Source organism: Bidens hawaiensis, unplaced genomic scaffold (genome assembly GCF_021521415.1).
Source record: "Bidens hawaiensis isolate Kalapana, Puna unplaced genomic scaffold, B.hawaiensis_p1.1 tig00025460_1, whole genome shotgun sequence".
In the NCBI taxonomy this organism is placed as follows: domain Eukaryota; kingdom Viridiplantae; phylum Streptophyta; class Magnoliopsida; order Asterales; family Asteraceae; genus Bidens; species Bidens hawaiensis.
In genome coordinates, this window is record NW_027494073.1 from 225,115 (window position 1) to 246,182 (window position 21,068).

General features: G+C 34.5%; 1 protein-coding gene across 1 annotated transcript; it reads right to left on the minus strand.

The window, feature by feature from the left end:
* Positions 1-16,795: 16,795 nt before the first annotated feature.
* LOC143571680 (uncharacterized) lies at positions 16,796-19,458 on the minus strand. Its single transcript, XM_077057042.1, has 5 exons — positions 19,313-19,458; positions 18,373-18,575; positions 18,073-18,300; positions 17,255-17,412; positions 16,796-17,157 (listed from the first exon to the last, which is right to left on the minus strand). Exons 1-5 carry the CDS (start codon positions 19,424-19,426, stop codon positions 16,988-16,990), a joined length of 873 nt encoding a protein of 290 aa, XP_076913157.1. The 5' UTR covers positions 19,427-19,458; the 3' UTR covers positions 16,796-16,987.
* Between the last annotated feature and the right edge of the window lie 1,610 nt (positions 19,459-21,068).

Sequence of the window (21,068 nt, forward strand, 5' to 3'; positions counted from 1 at the left end):
CCAATTGTTGGTAAATCTTGTAGTATGCTATTGAATATGATCTGCAGGAATCTCGGGTACTGTAAAAATATTTTTCTTTCCGGTTTCTTTAGATTCCCCACTAGCCCATCAAAGATCATCTTGGAAAAATTAAATGGCAGGTCATAGATTGTTCCAACGATGGCATTTGCTAGATCAAGACTCATCAGAGTCCATGATCCCTTTCTCGGAGCAAATCCATGTATGATGTGATGAATCAGAAATCTGTACAACATTGGAAATAATCCCTTCTGAAACTGTCCCTCATGGACATTTCCTTGATACCCCATAGTTTCTCTGAAAATCTTCAACAGATGCTTTGTATCGAAGCTGATGTGATTGTGATCATCGTCATTCAGTCTTAAACATCTTCTGATCAATCTTTCAGTGATCTGTATCTTCTGTCTGGCCACGGTTGCCTCGATTCGTCTTTCATTACCGTCTTCAATAAGCTCTGCTGATCTCCAGAAATCCAAGGAGTGATTTCTGTAGATAATCGGGCTTTCAGTGAGAGCAAAGCTAATGTTTGACCATGCCATCCATAAGATCATTCGAGCCATCGGTTCATTTTCTGGTGTTACTTGTAGTAGTGCGCACATATTGTGCTTTGGCTCAAACACATACTTCGGCTCGTTGTCTGCCATATCTGTAAAACATAAACAAACATATTCAAAGTGAAATTAGACATAAAGTTTAAAACTTTAGACAATTTCAAGTTATAAAAATGAAGAAGAAAGAAAGAAATCTTCAAGAACCTGTTCTTCGACAAATTAATAACCTAAACACATAAACAAAGTGTTAGTACTCGAATACATAATCAAGTCACAATAACAATCTAATCGTGATCGGAAAACATAAAATTTTATGCTTACCGAGTCGGAAATTAGTGGCTGGTAAAAATTAGGGTTTGGATTAATCTTGAATTCGATAAGTCGGTTATTTTTCTTAGTAAGAGAGATTTGCAGTGGAAGGAGAGAGATAAAGGGAAATAATGTAGAAGAAATTTGCCTAAGTCCCTCTTTTATACATTTTGAAAGTGGGTTTTAAATGCTTTTTGTCTTCTTGTGAATTACTAGCTATCAACCAGTAACGTTATCCACTTGATATATTAAAAACATTTAATCTCATTTAAAATTATAAGACCTTACTCGAAAAATTAATTTATCCAAAGTCTACTCGATCTTCTTCCACTAACAAACCTTACTCAGTCAAACTTTACTCGAAAAATTTTCATTTTGAATGTGAAGTTTGCCCGAATACTTCTCTATTTAAACCTTGCTCGATCAAGTAAATTAATTTAAAGTTATGTATGTTTGCCCAGTTGGAAATTATGTCATTTGCCCAGTTGGAAGGACATGCACTTGTGTATGTTTGGTCCTTAAATCTCTATAGATTCAAAGGATAGCCATTGACCTGAAAACTGAATGCATTTGGGGCAATTATGACTTGTTTCTTATTCCTTCACTTAAAACTATGTCAATAACTCTGACTTTAAAAGGACATATACTCACATGTATGTTTGGTCCTGTTGACCACTTTTGGTCAAAACAGGATAGCCATTAACCTGACAATGAAGAGGTATTGGGGTGATTGAATATTAAACTGTATTTATGGGAAATGATAGTACATTGACTACTTAGCTAATCATATGGAATTATTAGGCTAAAAAAGGCCTTAGTATAGTCATTAACATGTATGGTTACTTTCCCATGATGATGTAAAATCTAAGGTGATATAAACATAATGAATATGCTAATCTTTATGTGGAGATGCATGGTTGTTTTGCATGTCTCAAGATAGATCTCTCCGAATGATATGGCAGAAAAGTGATTACCCAGTCATACACAAGCCTGTTGTTATTTGGTCAACCAAAATGAAACAATTTTTTTGTATGACAAAGAACATGCTTTAAGAAAATTTTGAGAAAATATCAAAAACAAGGGGAAGAATGAATAAATCAACCAAAAGTTGATAAATATTTTAAATATTTTATCAAACAAGAGGGTTACAACAAGAACTACAAAGATGTTGACAAAATCTGTCTCATCTTGAATGAAATGCATGTTGCTAACCGTAAGTCCAACGTTCAACCTCTATATATGTTTGAATCTAAAAATACAAAAATATAATAAGTTCTGTCATAAGAATCTATTTTTGTAATACTCAGACATTCATAGGATATATACTTAATAATTCAGTATTATTCTCACGACTAGGTATCCTTCTCTAGCCATTAGTTATTCAATTTTATTTGTTACATTGTCAGTTATTTGTCTCCAATAAGCCATCGCTTCCCAATACCTCTAAATCCCAGTTTCATCTATTCTACCAAAACTCTTGTGGTTTGGGTGTTTAATTTTTCGATGTTCGAAACAGTGAAAAATTAAATTCTGTTATGTATTTGTTACATCTAAAATTTATTTTCATTAATTATATATATCAAATTTCGAGGACGAAATGTTTTTTTTAGGATGAAAGAGTTGTAATACCCGTAAATTTTAGTTTTACAAAATATGATATACTAATAATAATAATGGGAATAATAATAATAATAATAATAATAATAATAATAATAATTTAAAATTGAAACCTAGATGATTTCAAACTCATGATTGAGCATATGTTTATTATTTGATATTCCAATCATCATCTAGATCAACTTGTTTCAAATTCAAACGTGCTGGACAATTTGGATTAACTCCAAAGCCTCGTTACTTCACAAACGACCTCCGTAATAAATTGCAACAAACTCCATCGCACCCATCTATCATCTACTCTCATCACACCTATCTCCACCTCCCTCACTGTGACTCTTTGTTGCTGTTACAAGTGGCCGACGCCGACTCCATTGCCGACGAACCGTCACGAACCAACCACTTGGCGATCCGAGTTGTTCCTATTTCGCCATATTAGTTTCATATCCCGACGCGAACGCCACCACCTTCACGAATAGTGTACTACTACGACCGCCGCTTACCGTCCCTATTGCTCTCTATTTGACGTCTTGTTCCGCTATTCGGCCACCGTCACACACTTGTGTTCCCTCACATTTTTGTTCGGCTTGTGAGGTAACAGTTTTGATCATCCGCTTTTGGTTTGTATATGTTTTTAATGTGTTCTAATATGGGGGTGGGTTCGTTGATTCGTTACGAGGACAAAATCCTTATTTTAACTAGGAATTTGTAGTTAAGCTCAAGAATGGAATTTAAACAATATAATTTTATGTTGTTAGTTCATTCGTTTTGGGTGTTGTTTGCTAATGTTTGGATATGGCAATCAAATCCGGATAATGGAAGCTATAAGTATAGTTGCATATTTATATTATGTGGCTAATTCATGCAGCCAAGTCCAAATCTCCAACCCATGTGTTTTGTTTTTTTTATATAATACCCATAATATAACTAATATTAATTTTTCTAATATGTTGTTCCTAACTGTCAACAAAGTTAGGATATTAAGTAAGAATGAAAAACTAAATAAAGAGTTGGTGGGTTTTTTTTAATAATCATTTGAAAGTTATTTATTTCATGTCTACTCTTTTATAACAAATAAGTAAATAGTTATATTAGAAATTTTCATATAACCAAGTTGTAAACTACACGTCCTTGGATAAATACTACACGGGCAGTGACAATGATTGTTTCTTTTATCAATCATGAATTAAAGGTTTTCGTCATGGGAAAATCAACGAATCAACCAATGCAAATTCTGTTTGTATATCTAAATTAGAATGTAACTAAATTATAGGTTATCATACTCTATGGAAAAACTTAGAGTTTAATTGACTATGCTTACTTGTGTCTGGCGAACTAAGGTACGGTTTCTGTTTTTGTTTCCTCTTAGTATTAATTATATTTCGTTACTTTAGAGTACGGTTTCTGTTTTTGTTTCCTCTTAGTATTAATTATATTTCGTTACTTTAGAGTACGGTTTCTGTTTTTGTTTCCTCTTAGTATTAATTATATTTCGTTACTTTAGAGTACGGTTTCTGTTTTTGTTTCCTCTTAGTATTAATTATATTTCGTTACTTTAGAGTACGGTTTCTGTTTTTGTTTCCTCTTAGTATTAATTATATTTCGTTACTTTAGAGTACGGTTTCTGTTTTTGTTTACTCGTAGTATAAATTATATTCCATTTTATATTCGGCATCCGTCACTTTGTAGCGCGGACTTTTCAGTTTGAGTTCGGTTTATTTATTTGGTATGTTTTATATTTGTTTTTGTACCATGCAATAGATTATATATTTTGTACTCGTCATTGCATGTTCCGTTAGTAACAATTTTATTCGGATATTAAAACTGTAATACTCAGACATTCATAGGATATATACTTAATAATTCAGTATTATTCTCACGACTAGGTATCCTTCTCTAGCCATTAGTTATTCAATTTTATTTGTTACATTGTCAGTTATTTGTCTCCAATAAGCCATCGCTTCCCAATACCTCTAAATCCCAGTTTCATCTATTCTACCAAAACTCTTGTGGTTTGGGTGTTTAATTTTTCGATGTTCGAAACAGTGAAAAATTAAATTCTGTTATGTATTTGTTACATCTAAAATTTATTTTCATTAATTATATATATCAAATTTCGAGGACGAAATGTTTTTTTTAGGATGAAAGAGTTGTAATACCCGTAAATTTTAGTTTGACAAAATATGATATAATAATAATAATGGGAATAATAATAATAATAATAATAATAATAATAATAATAATAATAATAATAATTTAAAATTGAAACCTAGATGATTTCAAACTCATGATTGAGCATATGTTTATTATTTGATATTCCAATCATCATCTAGATCAACTTGTTTCAAATTCAAACGTGCTGGACAATTTGGATTAACTCCAAAGCCTCGTTACTTCACAAACGACCTCCGTTATAAATTGCAACAAACTCCATCGCACCCATCTATCATCTACTCTCATCACACCTATCTCCACCTCCCTCACTGTGACTCTTTGTTGCTGTTACAAGTGGCCGACGCCGACTCCATTGCCGACGAACCGTCACGAACCAACCACTTGGCGATCCGAGTTGTTCCTATTTCGCCATATTAGTTTCATATCCCGACGCGAACGCCACCACCTTCACGAATAGTGTACTACTACGACCGCCGCTTACCGTCCCTATTGCTCTCTATTTGACGTCTTGTTCCGCTATTCGGCCACCGTCGCACACTTGTGTTCCCTCACATTTTTGTTCGGCTTGTGAGGTAACAGTTTTGATCATCCGCTTTTGGTTTGTATATGTTTTTAATGTGTTCTAATATGGGGGTGGGTTCGTTGATTCGTTACGAGGACAAAATCCTTATTTTAACTAGGAATTTGTAGTTAAGCTCAAGAATGGAATTTAAACAATATAATTTTATGTTGTTAGTTCATTCGTTTTGGGTGTTGTTTGCTAATGTTTGGATATGGCAATCAAATCCGGAAAATGGAAGCTATAAGTATAGTTGCATATTTATATTATGTGGCTAATTCATGCAGCCAAGTCCAAATCTCCAACCCATGTGTTTTGTTTTTTTTATATAATACCCATAATATAACTAATATTAATTTTTCTAATATGTTGTTCCTAACTGTCAACAAAGTTAGGATATTAAGTAAGAATGATAAACTAAATAAAGAGTTGGTGGGTTTTTTTTAATAATCATTTGAAAGTTATTTATTTCATGTCTACTCTTTTATAACAAATAAGTAAATAGTTATATTAGAAATTTTCATATAACCAAGTTGTAAACTACACGTCCTTGGATAAATACTACACGGGCAGTGACAATGATTGTTTCTTTTATCAATCATGAATTAAAGGTTTTCGTCATGGGAAAATCAACGAATCAACCAATGCAAATTCTGTTTGTATATCTAAATTAGAATGTAACTAAATTATAGGTTATCATACTCTTTGGAAAAACTTAGAGTTTAATTGACTATGCTTACTTGTGTCTGGCGAACTAAGGTACGGTTTCTGTTTTTGTTTCCTCTTAGTATTAATTATATTTCGTTACTTTAGAGTACGGTTTCTGTTTTTGTTTCCTCTTAGTATTAATTATATTTCGTTACTTTAGAGTACGGTTTCTGTTTTTGTTTCCTCTTAGTATTAATTATATTTCGTTACTTTAGAGTACGGTTTCTGTTTTTGTTTCCTCTTAGTATTAATTATATTTCGTTACTTTAGAGTACGGTTTCTGTTTTTGTTTCCTCTTAGTATTAATTATATTTCGTTACTTTAGAGTACGGTTTCTGTTTTTGTTTACTCGTAGTATAAATTATATTCCATTTTATATTCGGCATCCGTCACTTTGTAGCGCGGACTTTTCAGTTTGAGTTCGGTTTATTTATTTGGTATGTTTTATATTTGTTTTTGTACCATGCAATAGATTATATATTTTGTACTCGTCATTGCATGTTCCGTTAGTAACAATTTTATTCGGATATTAAAACTATCTTTGTTATGATCCTTAAAACCGAAAACCATTATGTTGATTCAAGTCAAGAAGTGATTGTTAATTAAGGGTTAAGTTATTGTTGGGTTAAATTGATAAACACTTAAATCTGTGATCAATAAAGGTGACCTACTGGTCTTTCCTCACCTTCCTATTTTATAAAACTAAACGTTTAGAAACAGAATCTGATTTAAGGGTCTCAAAATAGTTTTATCCTTTTACAAATTATTTTATTAGATAATATTAAAGAGTATAATATAATATGGTTTGATAACTAAATATGAAAATAACTCTGAAAGGTTACGATGAATATGAAAGTTCAATTCAACAATAATTATTATTTAATTATTAATGGTGATCTATACACACACATATATGGAACTTATTTGCAAATACCGAAAATGATAGAATGAACGTGAGCATCACAACTATAAATTAAACTACCATAATATTATAGGTTCGCGTACGAGCTAAGGACCGGGACTGTTTATACTTAGTGTGTCCTTGTTCATCGGATCAAGTACGGATTCCGTGTTTTTTCTTCTTTTAGCTTTATATTGTTTTCACCGTTCTCGTAGTGGTACGGATTCTGTTTCTTGTTACTTCGTAGTACGGTTTCTGGTTTCTTTCTCTAATAGTATTAATTATATTCCGTTACTTCGTAGTGCGGCTTTTGTTCTCGTTTACTAATAGTATTGAATCTATTCCGTTACTTTGTAGTACGGATTTTCGTTACGCATCGGTTATATTTTGAGTTCAGTTATTTTATATAGTATATTTTAGTTATATGTTTTTAGTTTTAGTACTCTGTTACCCGAGCATTTTCTGACTTGTCGTTGGGGCGTCAACGGGAAGGCACTTGTCGTGACAGTGCGTAATTAAAGTTCACGGCGTCTCTAACTAGTACTTTTGAAGTATTAGGGCCACTTAGGGGTGTATAGATCGATCTTAGCTCCGACTCCTGACTCCTGACTCCTGACATGGCATTTATCGTGACAGTGCGTAATCAAAGTTCACGGCGTCTCTGAAAGTATTCATGTAGTACCTTGGCCACTTAGAGGCGTATAGATCGATCTTAGCTCTGACTCCTGACTCCTGACTCCTGACTTCTGTTTGAGATGGAACAATGTGTGCACACCACCCACACCGTCTCTTTGGTGCATGGACTAGCTAGCTGTGTACCAGTCTGTTCTGTTTTGGCTCGTGGGTGCTTCCGTTTCACGTGACTTTGAGTTTTTGATATGTGTAGTCACGTGGTCTGATGTGTGTATATGTTATGATATGTTTCTGATATGTTTCTGTATGCGTTTGATTATGTTCTGGCCAAGTGTCAGATCATACCTCTGAATTTTATTAAGTATATGTTTAGGTAAAAAGGGTTGGTTTCGAGTTTGAATTGAAGTTCGTATATTTATTCTCTTACGTCTGTCCTTACCTATACTATTGTTCTTTCCGTTACTGGGCAATTTTTGGCTCAGCCGTGTTTTCTTGTTTTGTTTTTCTTATTTTGTTTTCAGGTAATCCGGGATTCTGGGAATTTAGTGATGAGAGATAAAAAAATGAAGTTCAAGCTTCTAAAAGTTAATTCATTTTGTTTAATAATATGACGTAGGTTGCATTAATTTTTGTTGTATTTTGGATTGTGGCGTTGATTTGATGTCTGTAATAGTAACACGTTAGCCTGTTCCGGGTTGGGGTGTTACAATTTTTGACCAAATACAGGAGGTTGGAGTCAAATTGGGGTGATCTGGGGAAAGCCAAATAAGCTTTGAGAAGAGATATGAGGCATCATAGCACAGTGTTGACCATTATTGCATTATGCTCAAATTGAACCTTAATCATATCACCAAAGAGATGAAAATCATGCTAAGTTTATACCTGCTGTTAACCTATCTAAGTTGTCATAATAATGCTGAGAGTGAAGTAATGAGATAGCTACTTAGTCAATATGATCCCATTCCTGAGATCTTTTCAATTTATAAAAGAAATTGTTTTGAATAGAAGTATAACTGAAATTTGATCTCTAAATGCACCATTTGCTCTTAAACTATGTTCTGAAATGATACATAACTTAGAAATATCTTTGAAAAGTGGTTTAAGTCAAAAAGTGTTGCATTTTGCCTAAAATAGGCTGAATATGTAAGTTCGAGTAAGGTTTGATGATTTCTAACCCTCTCGAGCACAAACTGTTTGAATATGTATTTTCGGGTAAGGTTATTGAATTATAACCTTTCCGAGTACAGAACAGTTGATTATGTGTGAATATGTTGTTTCGGGTAAGGTTTGACAACTTTCAACCTTTCCGAGTAAGCTTAGTCATTTTTGACTAACATTATGATTTTCGGGCATGCTTTGAAGTGTTTACACTGTTGCACTCACTTTCCGAGCAAGCTTGAAGTCTTGAGATGATTATGTGTTGAAATAGCTAACTGTTAACAAGAAATTCTTGTTTCGAGTAAGCTATGCATGTTTTATGCTAGCTTCGAATAAGCTATGCATGTAATATGCTGATTGTGTTTTCAAGCTAACTTTGTGAACTTAAGTGAGTACACCAAGTAAGCTTTGTGTGAATATGTTGTTAGGAAAGGTTTGTTAATCTTTCCGGGCACGCTTAGATGTTACTGTTTAAGTTTGTCATTTTCCGGGTATGGTTTGATATGATAAGTTCCCTCGAACAAGGGCATACCTAATGATTGAATGTGTTTATCCTAGCAAGCTTAGTGCTAACTTAGGATTTTCGAGCAAGCTCTATGAAATTTTAGACTATAGCACACTTAAATGTTTATGTGTTTAATTTCATTCCGAGCATGCTCTGTGATATATGTGTTTATGATTTCTTTGAAATTACAAGTGTTTTCGGGCAAACTTTGTTTTCCGAGCACACTTTATATTTCGGGTACACTTGTGTTCCTTCAATATACTTGGTAATTTTCAAAACCTAACTTTCCGAGTACACTGTCTGCTAGAATTTGGTCTCGAGCACACTTTGTATTATATGAAAGTTATTCGGGTATACTTTGCATAAGATTGTTGTCCGAGCACACTTTACATTTGAAAGAGTGCTCGAGCACAATCTTCATACAAGTATACTTGAATGAATGCATTGATTGAATATGTGAGTTAGTATGACGAAATTGTTTAGACTCATACTTGAATGAATACGTTGTTTGAATATGTTAGTGATTATGATTTTTAGGGTTCATGCTAGATAAGTTTTAATTTGAATTTGAGAAATTTTTGGGAGGATCTTAATTGATTCTTAGTAAGAATGTTTATTTGATAACTATATTTGATTATTTGTCTGGCGATTTATTTCTCAAGAAATCAAGTATTTCGGGTAAGCTTTCTTCATTATATCTTAAGTCTCCGAGTACGCAGTGTACTCGGCCTTCCTTCAGACTTGGTAAACATAGAAGTGTACTCGGAATCAGTTTCCGGGTAGACTTTACTTAAAGAATATTTTACCAAGTAAAATATTCACCAAGTAGACTTCAATCTTCTTGGACTTATCAAACTTTGCTCGACAAATCCTTACGAGCAACCTTGTTCTTCTATGATCCTGTTCGGCTCATTGTCAGTTGAATAACTTATTGATAAGGCATACTCGAGAGTACATACCTTGCTTGAGCAGAACCTTACTCGATATAACTTAGAGATATTCCATCAACTCATCAAGTATACTCGGACCATAATTATTAAAGAATACCTTTCCCGGTCTTCCAATTACTTGGCTTCTTGGACTTGGTTGACCAAACCTTACTCGGAAGAGTAAAATACTTGGTCTTGAAGAACAATCCTGCTTGACAAAGTGAACCTTGCTCGGATATGCCAAATTAATGAACCTTACTCGGGAAAACACTAAAAAGCATACCTTGCTCGGATATCCACTAAAGAAGACTACTTGAAGTAAACCTTGCCTGGGAGGCAAAATCTCATACTCGGCTAAGTAAAAGCTTACTCGAAGGTCCAAGGCGTACCCGGGTTCAATACTTAGCAGTTTCTGAGGAGGTTGAGAAGATTCCAATCTTCAATATTCTTCATTTAGGTTAAATCTCCTCATTTGGGTCAAACTCTTGACCCAACAGTGTTTTAGTATGTGAAGGACCTAATTATCGGTATTCTTCGTGAATCAACGATAGTTGGAAGAATTGATCCTGGTATTCGTGTGAATCAACATGTTCAATTATTTATCTTATTTACGATCTACATCTTTTTTGAGAGTTTTAGGAAGTTCTTCACGGGAATTCTTAGAATCAACGTGATTCGATCTTCGTTTTTGTTTACACCGCTGCGTCAGTAATGATGTGGGGAGATCAAACATTTAACAAATAATGAAGACATAGGTTATGGAATTACAAGAGTTTATAATTAATATTTTATGTCTTTTGGTTTAATCATTAGAAGCCCAATGGTTTATAGTTTCTTTTAAATACTTGAGATTTTCTCATGCAAGAAAATAAGGTTTGGAATATATAAAAAAATCATTTCCTCTCTATCACAGTGTGTGTTAGTGTGTGAAGGACCTAATTATCGGTATTCTTCGTGAGTCAACGATAGTTGGAAGAATTGATCCTGATATTCGTGTGAATCAACAGGTTCAATTATTTATCTTATTTACGATCTACGTTTTTTTTGAGAGTTTTAGGAAGTTTTTCACAGGTATTCTTAGAATCAACGTGATTCGATCTTCGTTTTTGTTTACACCGCTGCATCAGTTGGTATCAAAGCCGAATTCCTGGCTCAATATGGCTTGTGAGGGGGACAATATCTATGATTCTTGGCCCGTGTTTGATGAATACGAGGACGAGGAATGGTATGTTTGGGCAACCGGTGATATTCTTGAAAGTTTAAAAAGAAAACATGAGTGGTCTACAATTTATTCAGGTGGCGTGGATATTACTCAAGAAGAAAAAAACCACTGGAATAGATTTTTGTCAAATGCTAATATTAATATGGTTAGCAATGTTATTTATGAAGATTTGTATGCAAGTTTCACAGACAACACTCTAAGGTTAGAAGTCAATCAATTATATCTTAAAAATGCACAAGATATAATGGGGCCAATTATTAAATATGCAAGCAAAGAAATATTATCAAGATCACATGAACTTGTAGAAAAAAGAAAGTGTATCGATGCTCCCTTTGACCCATGTGGTACAAGCCTAGAGTCGGACAAGATGATTAGTAAAGTTGAACTATATGAGCAGGTCATCATAACTATAAATTGGAATCGGATGGATGGTCCCTTTGACCCAGGTGGCTACGGTTCAAAGACAAAAACTCGAGGGCGAGTTTTTCAAAGGTGGAGAGAATGATGTGGGGAGATCAAACATTTACCAAATAATGAAGACATAGGTTATGGAATTACAAGAGTTTATAATTAATATTTTATGTCTTTTGGTTTAATCATTAGAAGCCCAATGGTTTATAGTTTCTTTTAAATACTTGAGATTTTGTCATGTAAGAAAATAAGGTTTGGAATATATAAAAAAATCATTTCCTCTCTATCACAGTGTGTGTTAGTGTGTGAAGGACCTAATTATCGGTATTATTCGTGAATCAACGATAGTTGGAAGAATTGATCCTGGTATTCGTGTGAATCAACAGGTTTAATTATTTATCTTATTTACGTTCTACGTCTTTTTTGAGAGTTTTAGGAAGTTCTTCACGGGTATTCTTAGAATCAACGTGATTCGATCTTCGTTTTTGTTTACACCGCTGTATCAAGTTGTATTTGGTAAGGTCCTAAAGAAAGATAAGCCCGTCTTACTTGTTCCCTTAAATTTACCGGATGCTCCCACATAGGTTTTCGTTTAGCCGGGTCTCTTTCTAATTGGTTAGGATCCACTTCATTAGCATTTGATTGTGGTTGTGGAGCTTCCGAATCACCATGATTTTCTTGTTGATTTACTTGGTTAATATCCACTTCATTAGTATTTGATTGTGGTTGTTGTGGAGCTTCATAATTAACCGGCTCACTAGTTATAGCTCTTTGTCGTTTACTCGTTTGTTCATCACCGCTTTTTTTTTGAAAAAAGAATATATAGTCTCTTGCTTTTTCATGATTGACCTAATTAAGAATATTCAATAGGGTGAGTTAAAGTAAACTTTCACCATAGAATACCAATTACAAGCCTAGTTGATCAATTTCCCCAATTCTACAATTACAAACCCTAAGTTTATAATCCTTAAACACTAATCAATATAAATCATACAATGTTTAACAATAACAAAAAGATGAAGTAATACCATGTTGATCAAGGCTGAGCGCCGGCGGTACGTGGTGGCGTGGACGGCGGAGTGGCGGACGGTAGGCGGTGGTCTACGGCAGAAACAACAGGTTACATGGGTGAGGGAATGAAGGATTTCAAACCCTAATAAAATAATATATCCCGGTCTTTTTTTTTCGTTTTGTTTAAACAAGTTTGAATTTTACAAGTAGCCCCTCAATTTTGAGTTTTACACAAACAAAGCTTTTTTTTATCCGGTTACCATTTTATAACTTTTGTTTATAAAACTTGCGAGGTTTTATAAAAAAATTCAAACGATGGGGTATTATATTTAAAAAAAATTAGTGGTGGCCGGTAGGCTTTTGGAAAAATACGTTGGGGGTGACCGGGCTAAATACCTATAAAAAAATTTTGGAAAAAATCGGGAAATTTACCCTACTAACGGAGAAAACGGCAGTGGCATGGGCCACCCCGGGTCCCTTCATAGCTGCGCCCCTGGATCCAAGTATTCCATTCTTCAAGTTCTTGATAGTTTGACTCTTCAAGGTTAAACTAATACGAACTTTCGTTTCTAAATAATTCTTGTAATTAAAGCTTGTTATTATAACTTGTCTAAAACATACTCCCCTTGTTTCCTTGGCTTTCCCTTCGATCTCTGGCCATGTCGGTTTAGGTGTATTGCTAGGCAAGGCTTCATGGAGGACTATTATAGTCATTGTTAAACACTTTAATTTATGCTTTAATTTATGCAAGCTTACTAATGTTGTTAGTTTATAATTACTTTAGTTTTCAAAACATTTTAATGAGTTCTATGGTATTGGGTATGTGGCCACCATTCTCGGTTTCATCCCGAGTCAAGAGCCGAACCAAAACCGAACTTTTGTTTAAATACTTTATTGTTAACATATTGTATGTAAGACTTGAGTATTATCATTTCTAAGTTTGTTCTAATGAATTCTATGGTATTGGGTATGTAGTAATCATCCTCGGTCTTATTCCGAGTCAATGACCAAACCAAGACCGAACTCTCGTTTAGATGCTTTATATTTAAAATGATTTAATAATATGTTACATGTAAGATTTGTATATTATAAATTCTAAATTCATTTTAATAAGTTATATGGTATTGGGTATGTGGTAACCATCCTCGGTCTAATTCCGAGTCAAGGACCGAACCAAAACCGAACTAAACCGAGTACACTCGCTTAAGAAACACTAGTTGTGTTTTGGGCCACCGAATCTCGTATTTTTCTCTAAAACTATGTTATAAACTAATTTTAATTATTTTCTCAAAATACTTGGCATGTCGGATCCAACTTGATCTCATCAAATTTGGACCGACAATACCAAACACTCGCTTAACGGAATTCGAGGTTCTCCTTAATAGAACTACACACTTTGTTAAGTTTCTTTTGATTTCATTGAGTTATCTCATAGCATTTATTGCTTTGGAATCTTAGCTTCAAGCTTGACCAATTATCAAGACTCGAACCGACAAATCTGAACACTCGTAAAATCTCGTTTTGGTACCTATCTAACAAAGGATCTTGCAATATTGCAACCTTACCCAAATATTTACTTAACAAAGGTTAAGTAAAACTAATGAATAGGATACCGATACCCGATTTCAAGTAAACTTACTTTTCTAAAACCATTACTTTAATTCTTCTGTATTTACACTTTAACTCTCAAACTTTAATTATTTTTTTTCCTTAACAAGTTATTTTACTTTAAAGCTTTTAAAACCATCTACTAACTCAAGACCCTTTTTAATCTAGGTCTTGCCCCTTGAACTTACCCTTCCCCGTTTTATCGCAAACTATCGTTCAAGTTACTTATTTCACGTGAGTACATTTCATCCCATGTTTTCTTTTTATACTTTGGAGGCAACATGCATACTTATTCAAAACAAGAATGATTTATAACACTCTATTCTCAAACCACAAACTCTAGGGTGTATGATACTTAGAATACTTGCTCTATTGTGTGTTATATGTTTCATATGCTTTCGTGCACGAGTGTTTATTTTTATGTTGTTGTGGAGCCTTAATAAGTATGATCATACGCACCCCTAACTACTTTAGCCTTGTGCTAGTGGAATAGGACCTCATTATCCGAGTATGTCGGTTGTTACCGATTAGAAAGGATCCTCATTTACTTATGATTTATATACCGCAATTGTTGCTTTTATTTATAGTCTCATATACGTTTGTGGATTTCGCCTCATATTATATATACTCAAAACTATTAAATTGCTCACCAACATTCATGTTGAAAAATATTATTTTATGCATTGTTACAGGTTTAATTATTGGTTGATTGGAGTTTGAAGATGCTATCTTATTTGAGACCGTTTAGGTTATTAGAAGAATGAACAATTAAATTCTTATATTTGGTGTTATTTGTATGAACAAGATGTGTACTTTTGGTGATTGAATTAAATTAATGAGTTGTTTAAATATTGTCACTTTAATAGTGTTTTGTGTTCTTGGGCAACCCGTTGCACCCCGGCATGTTCCGCCGCCTTTGGTCGGGGTGTGACACAACCAGTCTGACCACTAAACCGCTTTGAATCTGTTGTCTCAACTAAAAACGGTTTAAACACATCAGAACTAGAACTGATCCGACTTCGTTATTGGTTGAGTCGATCGGTTTTCAAAACATTGGTTATAAATGGTATGTGTACCATAAAGTTATGTCATGTGTGCATATAGATTTCTTTTGATATATAGTAGTAAGATTTGAAAATCCTGATGAATGGTTATGGGATGTCATTGGTGGAGGTAAATACTATAGACCAATAATTGAATGTCATATGGCATCCACGAGCTTTTTTTTTCTTCTTTCGTCTCTAATTTAATATATTGGTACCACTTTCTAGTGTGTTCTGCAGAGGAGATGCATCTATTAGGCACAACGTACTCTTTTTTGGTTTGGAATATAATATGAAAAACAAGAGAAGAACTGAGATAAGAAGGTTAGGCTGAGAAGTATCGGGCCCATGAGAGGTTCTGAAAAAATCCGGATGTTATTCATTATCTTTGCTGGTTATTTACAACAAATGAAATGCCTTAGATAGGTTGATAAAAGAAACTATTACATTGTTTCAATACACTATTATTTACTAATGCCCTCGTGGTTGATAGTAGAGGTGTATAAATCGGGCTTTTCAAATACCCAGGTTCGGGTATGACCGGGTATTGGAAAATCGGATATTGGTTAAAACCGGGTCGGGTTTGGATCCGGTATTGCCTCTAAAAACCATACCCTATGCATCGGGTTCGGGTCGGGTATAGAACCGGGTATTTGTATACCCTATTGTCAGGTATTGAAAACACCCTATTTGTGGGTTTTTTCAGGCTTTTTTCCTGGTATTTTTCGGGTATAGATTTGACCTTTTAAAAAGTTGCATTTTTTAAGGGTACTTTTCGGGTATTTTTAAAGTATTTTTCGGGTATATATCGGGTATTTGAAATGCCCGGTTTCGGTATTGAAAAAACCCGGTTCTGGGTATGAAACCGGTTCGGGTTTTCGGGTATTACCGGGTACAAATTGGGTCCGGTTCAGGTTCGGGTTCGGGTTTTAGTACCGAAATGCATACCCTATTCGTACCCTACGGGTAGGGTCGGGTTCGGGTATTAAAAAAACCGGTTCCGGGTTTTATTTCACGTCGGTTCCAAGTTCGGGTTTTTTTTTCACCTCTAGTTGATAGTGTGTTTTAATTCTAAAGGTTTCACTCTCCTTCAAAGGGAAGAATATATATATACACACACAAGCAAATGAATGTTAAATCCAGAAAAGCAAGTGGTATATTGTTGCAATTTACTTATTTTTATCTGCCTTTTAAACCCACACTAAGTAAAAGAAGCGGTCATAAATAAAGGGTCAGTCAAGGTAAATAATGCAAGATACGTCACTAGTGCATAAACATGTTAAAAAAAACATTTTTAGACTTCTAGCTTTATAATTCATTTACTTATTAATGACTGTTATTCTAACATTCATTTTACTATTTTGTAAATAAAGCAGAGTTAACTGATACCAAATAATATTACACAGTCCATAAGCTTACCGAAAGGGTTCTCACAATAAATAAAAGATAAAGAAGGATGTCAAATATAAGTTCTATAGGTCTTACTATTTTCAAGTTCCAAAACAACTATTTTCTCAAGAAGTCTAGATCAAACATTATATGACCAAACAAGCATGCTGAAGATAAATATATATATGTCATTGGTTTTTTTTACCCTCCTGCAACTTGATAATGGTGTATAAAACCACGAACTCAATCGATGTTGTGAAACCCGGGGAGGAGAGAAGTAATGAAGCCAAAAACAATCAACTGTATCTCCTTCACAATCCCCCACGCCCACCATCTGTTGTTGTTTGCGTTTTCTTCATTCGCTTCACCTTCGTTTACAACCCGGTTCTCGTTTTCACCACCCGCTTGTCCATCTAATAATAAGATTTGCAGTTGCAAACAATATTTACATTGAACTTTTAATTATTATGTCAACTTACTGGCTAATAATAATGAAGAGAATATATATACCTAACAAGGGAGCATTCTCGTTTTCTTGCCTAGCGACTGGTGCAGGAACGTTATCTGCCCTAACAGCAGGCGGCCTTGGTTGTTGGAGAGGTGCACCCGCCCTCTGCATTCCTTGTGACAGCCACCGTATCAACGGTGCAAGCGCTCCTGTTTGGTACCTGACACATCACAATTTCCTTAGTTGTGTTTTCCAAAGATATGGATTGCTACTGCAATATTATTGACTTATACTTCACCCATCTCGTTTTGACCATCGTACTGAAAATGGCCTGTTCCTCGGAGTGTACATAAAAACGAAGAAACCAATGTGTAACTGAAATAGCCAAACCCAAACAAAAAAACTGACGGTCTGGTTTTATGATTTTGTAAAAACCAAATGTTAGGACGGTTTTGGTTTTGAAATTAACTTAAACTGAAAAAAACCGAACCGAATTTATAGATTTTCATTTTTTGTTTTGAGTGTTAACTGTTAAGTAATTTATAAAAATTTAATAAATTGTGTAACCCAAATATTTTAGCCCGGTTGTATAATAATCAATTAATCATTAATTAACACAAAGATTTAAGCCCAAATTCATTATTTTGGATCATTTTTTTCTTTTTGCCCAGAAATTTCAATCCCAAGTGGTAAAACTCACAAAAACTGAAACCCGAAATTTCAGTTTTCTTTACGTGAGCCGAAAAACCGTACCGACCCATGCAAACAATCGTTTTGATCCATTACCAAACCCACTGATCTTACCAGCTCTGTTTATGTAGTTATAAATTATTTCCTATAATTACCAAACTATTTTGACAACGGTTTGTTATTGACTTACAGATAAATGAGTGAAGCAACAAATATGAGTAAAACAAGCCTTTTTCTTGAGCCATCTTGGTTGAACAAAAAGATAACCGCTGCCAGCTTAAACAAGAGCATCAAATCAACATGAATTGCAATTTGGAACCTTCTGACCACAACTTGTCTCTGTTGTCCAGCCTGCAGTTGCTGTCCTGCTTGGCCTTGCTCCTCACCTTGTGTTCCAGCTTCAGAAGGACTCGGGCCACTAGTTAACAATATCAATTCTTTGAATAAAAAATGAGTTCAATTTTATATAGAAAGGTGAATAAGGACTTACGTGGGAACGTTGTAAGTAAAAGGGATGAGAGTGTTGGATGGAAATCCAGCCATAAATGAATTCGGGAAAGTGGGGACGGCGTATATGCCAGGGCCGTGATCGGGTTGTTCCTGGCCATTATCTTGAGGAACAAGAACCGGGTACATGATTGGAAACATTGGGACTTGACCATTTGGTGGTGTGAAGCCATACAACGGAGGTAACTGCAACAAAGTATATATATATAACATCCAGTTTTAGTATGAATTGAAATCATCATCATCATCATCATCATCATCGTACTCAGTATATCCCACCAATAGCAAAGCTATGGTAGGGTCTGAGAAGGGTAAGATGTAGGCAGCCTTACCTCTACCCCATAGGGATAGAGAGGCTGCTTCCGGTGAGACCCCCGGCTCGATAGTAGTTTTGCATCAAGCCTTGGACATAAGGCACATAGCACTCAATCATCGGGACACCGGCTGATCGGTGCATGTACCCTTATCTTTCAGCTATCAACGCCACTACATGATGCCTGACTAACCATCCGTCACTTTTAACGTTATTTTCACGAGATTAGTAAAATAACGTCAAAATTAGTGCAATTTCACTTTTGCCCACCCGAGGGTTCACACATATATACATCATATGTGCGCACCGCAAGCAGGGCTGTTAGTATGAATTGAAATGAATAATAGAAAAATCAACGAATTGTTGAGTAATGACTAGTTTGATCGGAGTGACCATTGAGACAGATCAAGGTTCGTTGGAGGGATATGGGAAATATAATTAGAATTTATAAGTGATGCAATTAGACAGGTAGGGGAATATAATTAAGCAAATGAGAAAGAGATGATGTGATATACATATAGACATATAATAATAATAATAATAATAATAATAATAATAATAATAATAATAATAATCGGAAACCCTAGATTGAAGTGAATATGATTGAAACCTGCTGCTTAGGATCGGCGACTGCTGCTTGTTGTTGTGATGGTGAAGAAGAAGAAGAAGATGATGATGGAATCGGAGGCTGATTTTGGATGATGATTTCTTCTTCTTTGCTCATTTTTGTTAGTTTCGGATGGATGAATGGATCGCAATGTGGAGGATAAACAAAGTCGTACCCACCCCACCCGGCACCCGGGTTATTATTATTATTATTAATTATTATTATCATCTTACTTTCTTGCGTGGCTCAACTAATGGGAGCATGCCACGTGTTCTACATGTAACCTAATTACCTCACTACTACTCATGAATCATCATCATAAAGACCCAACAACACTCACTATACCATTATTGTAATTGTCACAAACCGTATCAATATTTGTTTTTCTAGTTTTAAAAACTTTTTTATCATAAACTATACCAAGCACGGGTATCGTAACCCACTAAGTTGTGTTTAGAATAATAATTCTTTTTCTCTCGTATACTATATTGATTGTTGCCGGCGATGAATCCAACAGTACCAATACGGATCAAACAATGTCGATTTCGGTATTATTGGAACCAGTGCCACATTGGTTTTTATGGTTTTCGATCGAACTAACATATTTTATGTTTATTAGATATAATGTTTTATAAAATTCCAAATATACTTATTTTATCTAAGTTTCGATATATATTTTACTCAAAACCGAAACAACATAATGTACTGTCATAACTCACTCGTTTAGAGTAAATGTAAAAATCAGTTTTATCTTATATCTAAAATAAAAGTCAAATTAAATGTATCCAAATTACTATATATGTAAGTTATTTTCATTGCAAAATGAAAACCCAAATATATTATATTTGAAAAATAAAAAAAAACAGGCATGTGTTTGAGCAATCGATTTAACTTATAAAGTTAAAACCTCATTGTTTTAACTCTCACGGCATTAGAGGTGCACAAATCGGGTTCAACTGGAAAACCAGAACCGGTTCGAAACCGGTTTTTTCACACCGGGTTGTAAAATGGCACCGGTTCCAATCAAGAACCGGTTCGGTTCCCGACCCGAACCGATGCCCAGATATGCTAACTTTTAAGAACCGGGTAGGGTATGAACCGGAACCGGTTTTTACGTAAAAACGGTTCCACCGGTTTTTTTTTGAAATTTAAATATTATAGCCGTTAGGAACCGGTTCCAACGGCTATATAGCCGTTTTTGACCGTTGGAACCGGTTTTTTAACTATAAATAGGTTATTTTTTTACTCTAAATAGCAAGGTTTGTTTGTGTACTTGTTAAACCACTTCCAAAACTATAAAACACACTCCAAACCACAATTAACCTTAAACCGACAACAAATGGCAACTAATGATGACGTTGTTATGGTGATCGAAACAACAAGATGCCCCGATGTTTGGGTTCATTATGATTTGTGTCTCATGACCGACTCACATGAGTTGGCACGTTGCAAATATTGCTCGAAGTTTCTTAAAGCAGGGTCCAACTCGACATTACGAAAACATACGAATAAGTATTGTCGAGAGAAAAGAAGTTTGGATGCTAAAAAAACGGAAGTGGGAGAGTCGTCCGGCTCTACAACCCAAAAATAAGTATTCCCGGATTAAAACGACGAACTTTTTTTTTATGTTTTAGTTGTTATGTTTAGTATCGTTTATGTTTTAATAATGTTTGTAATAGTTATTTTTTAAATAAATAAAATGTTCGTCGTTATTAAAAAAGTAACAAAAATTAATCATGAGTAACAAAAGTAATTATAA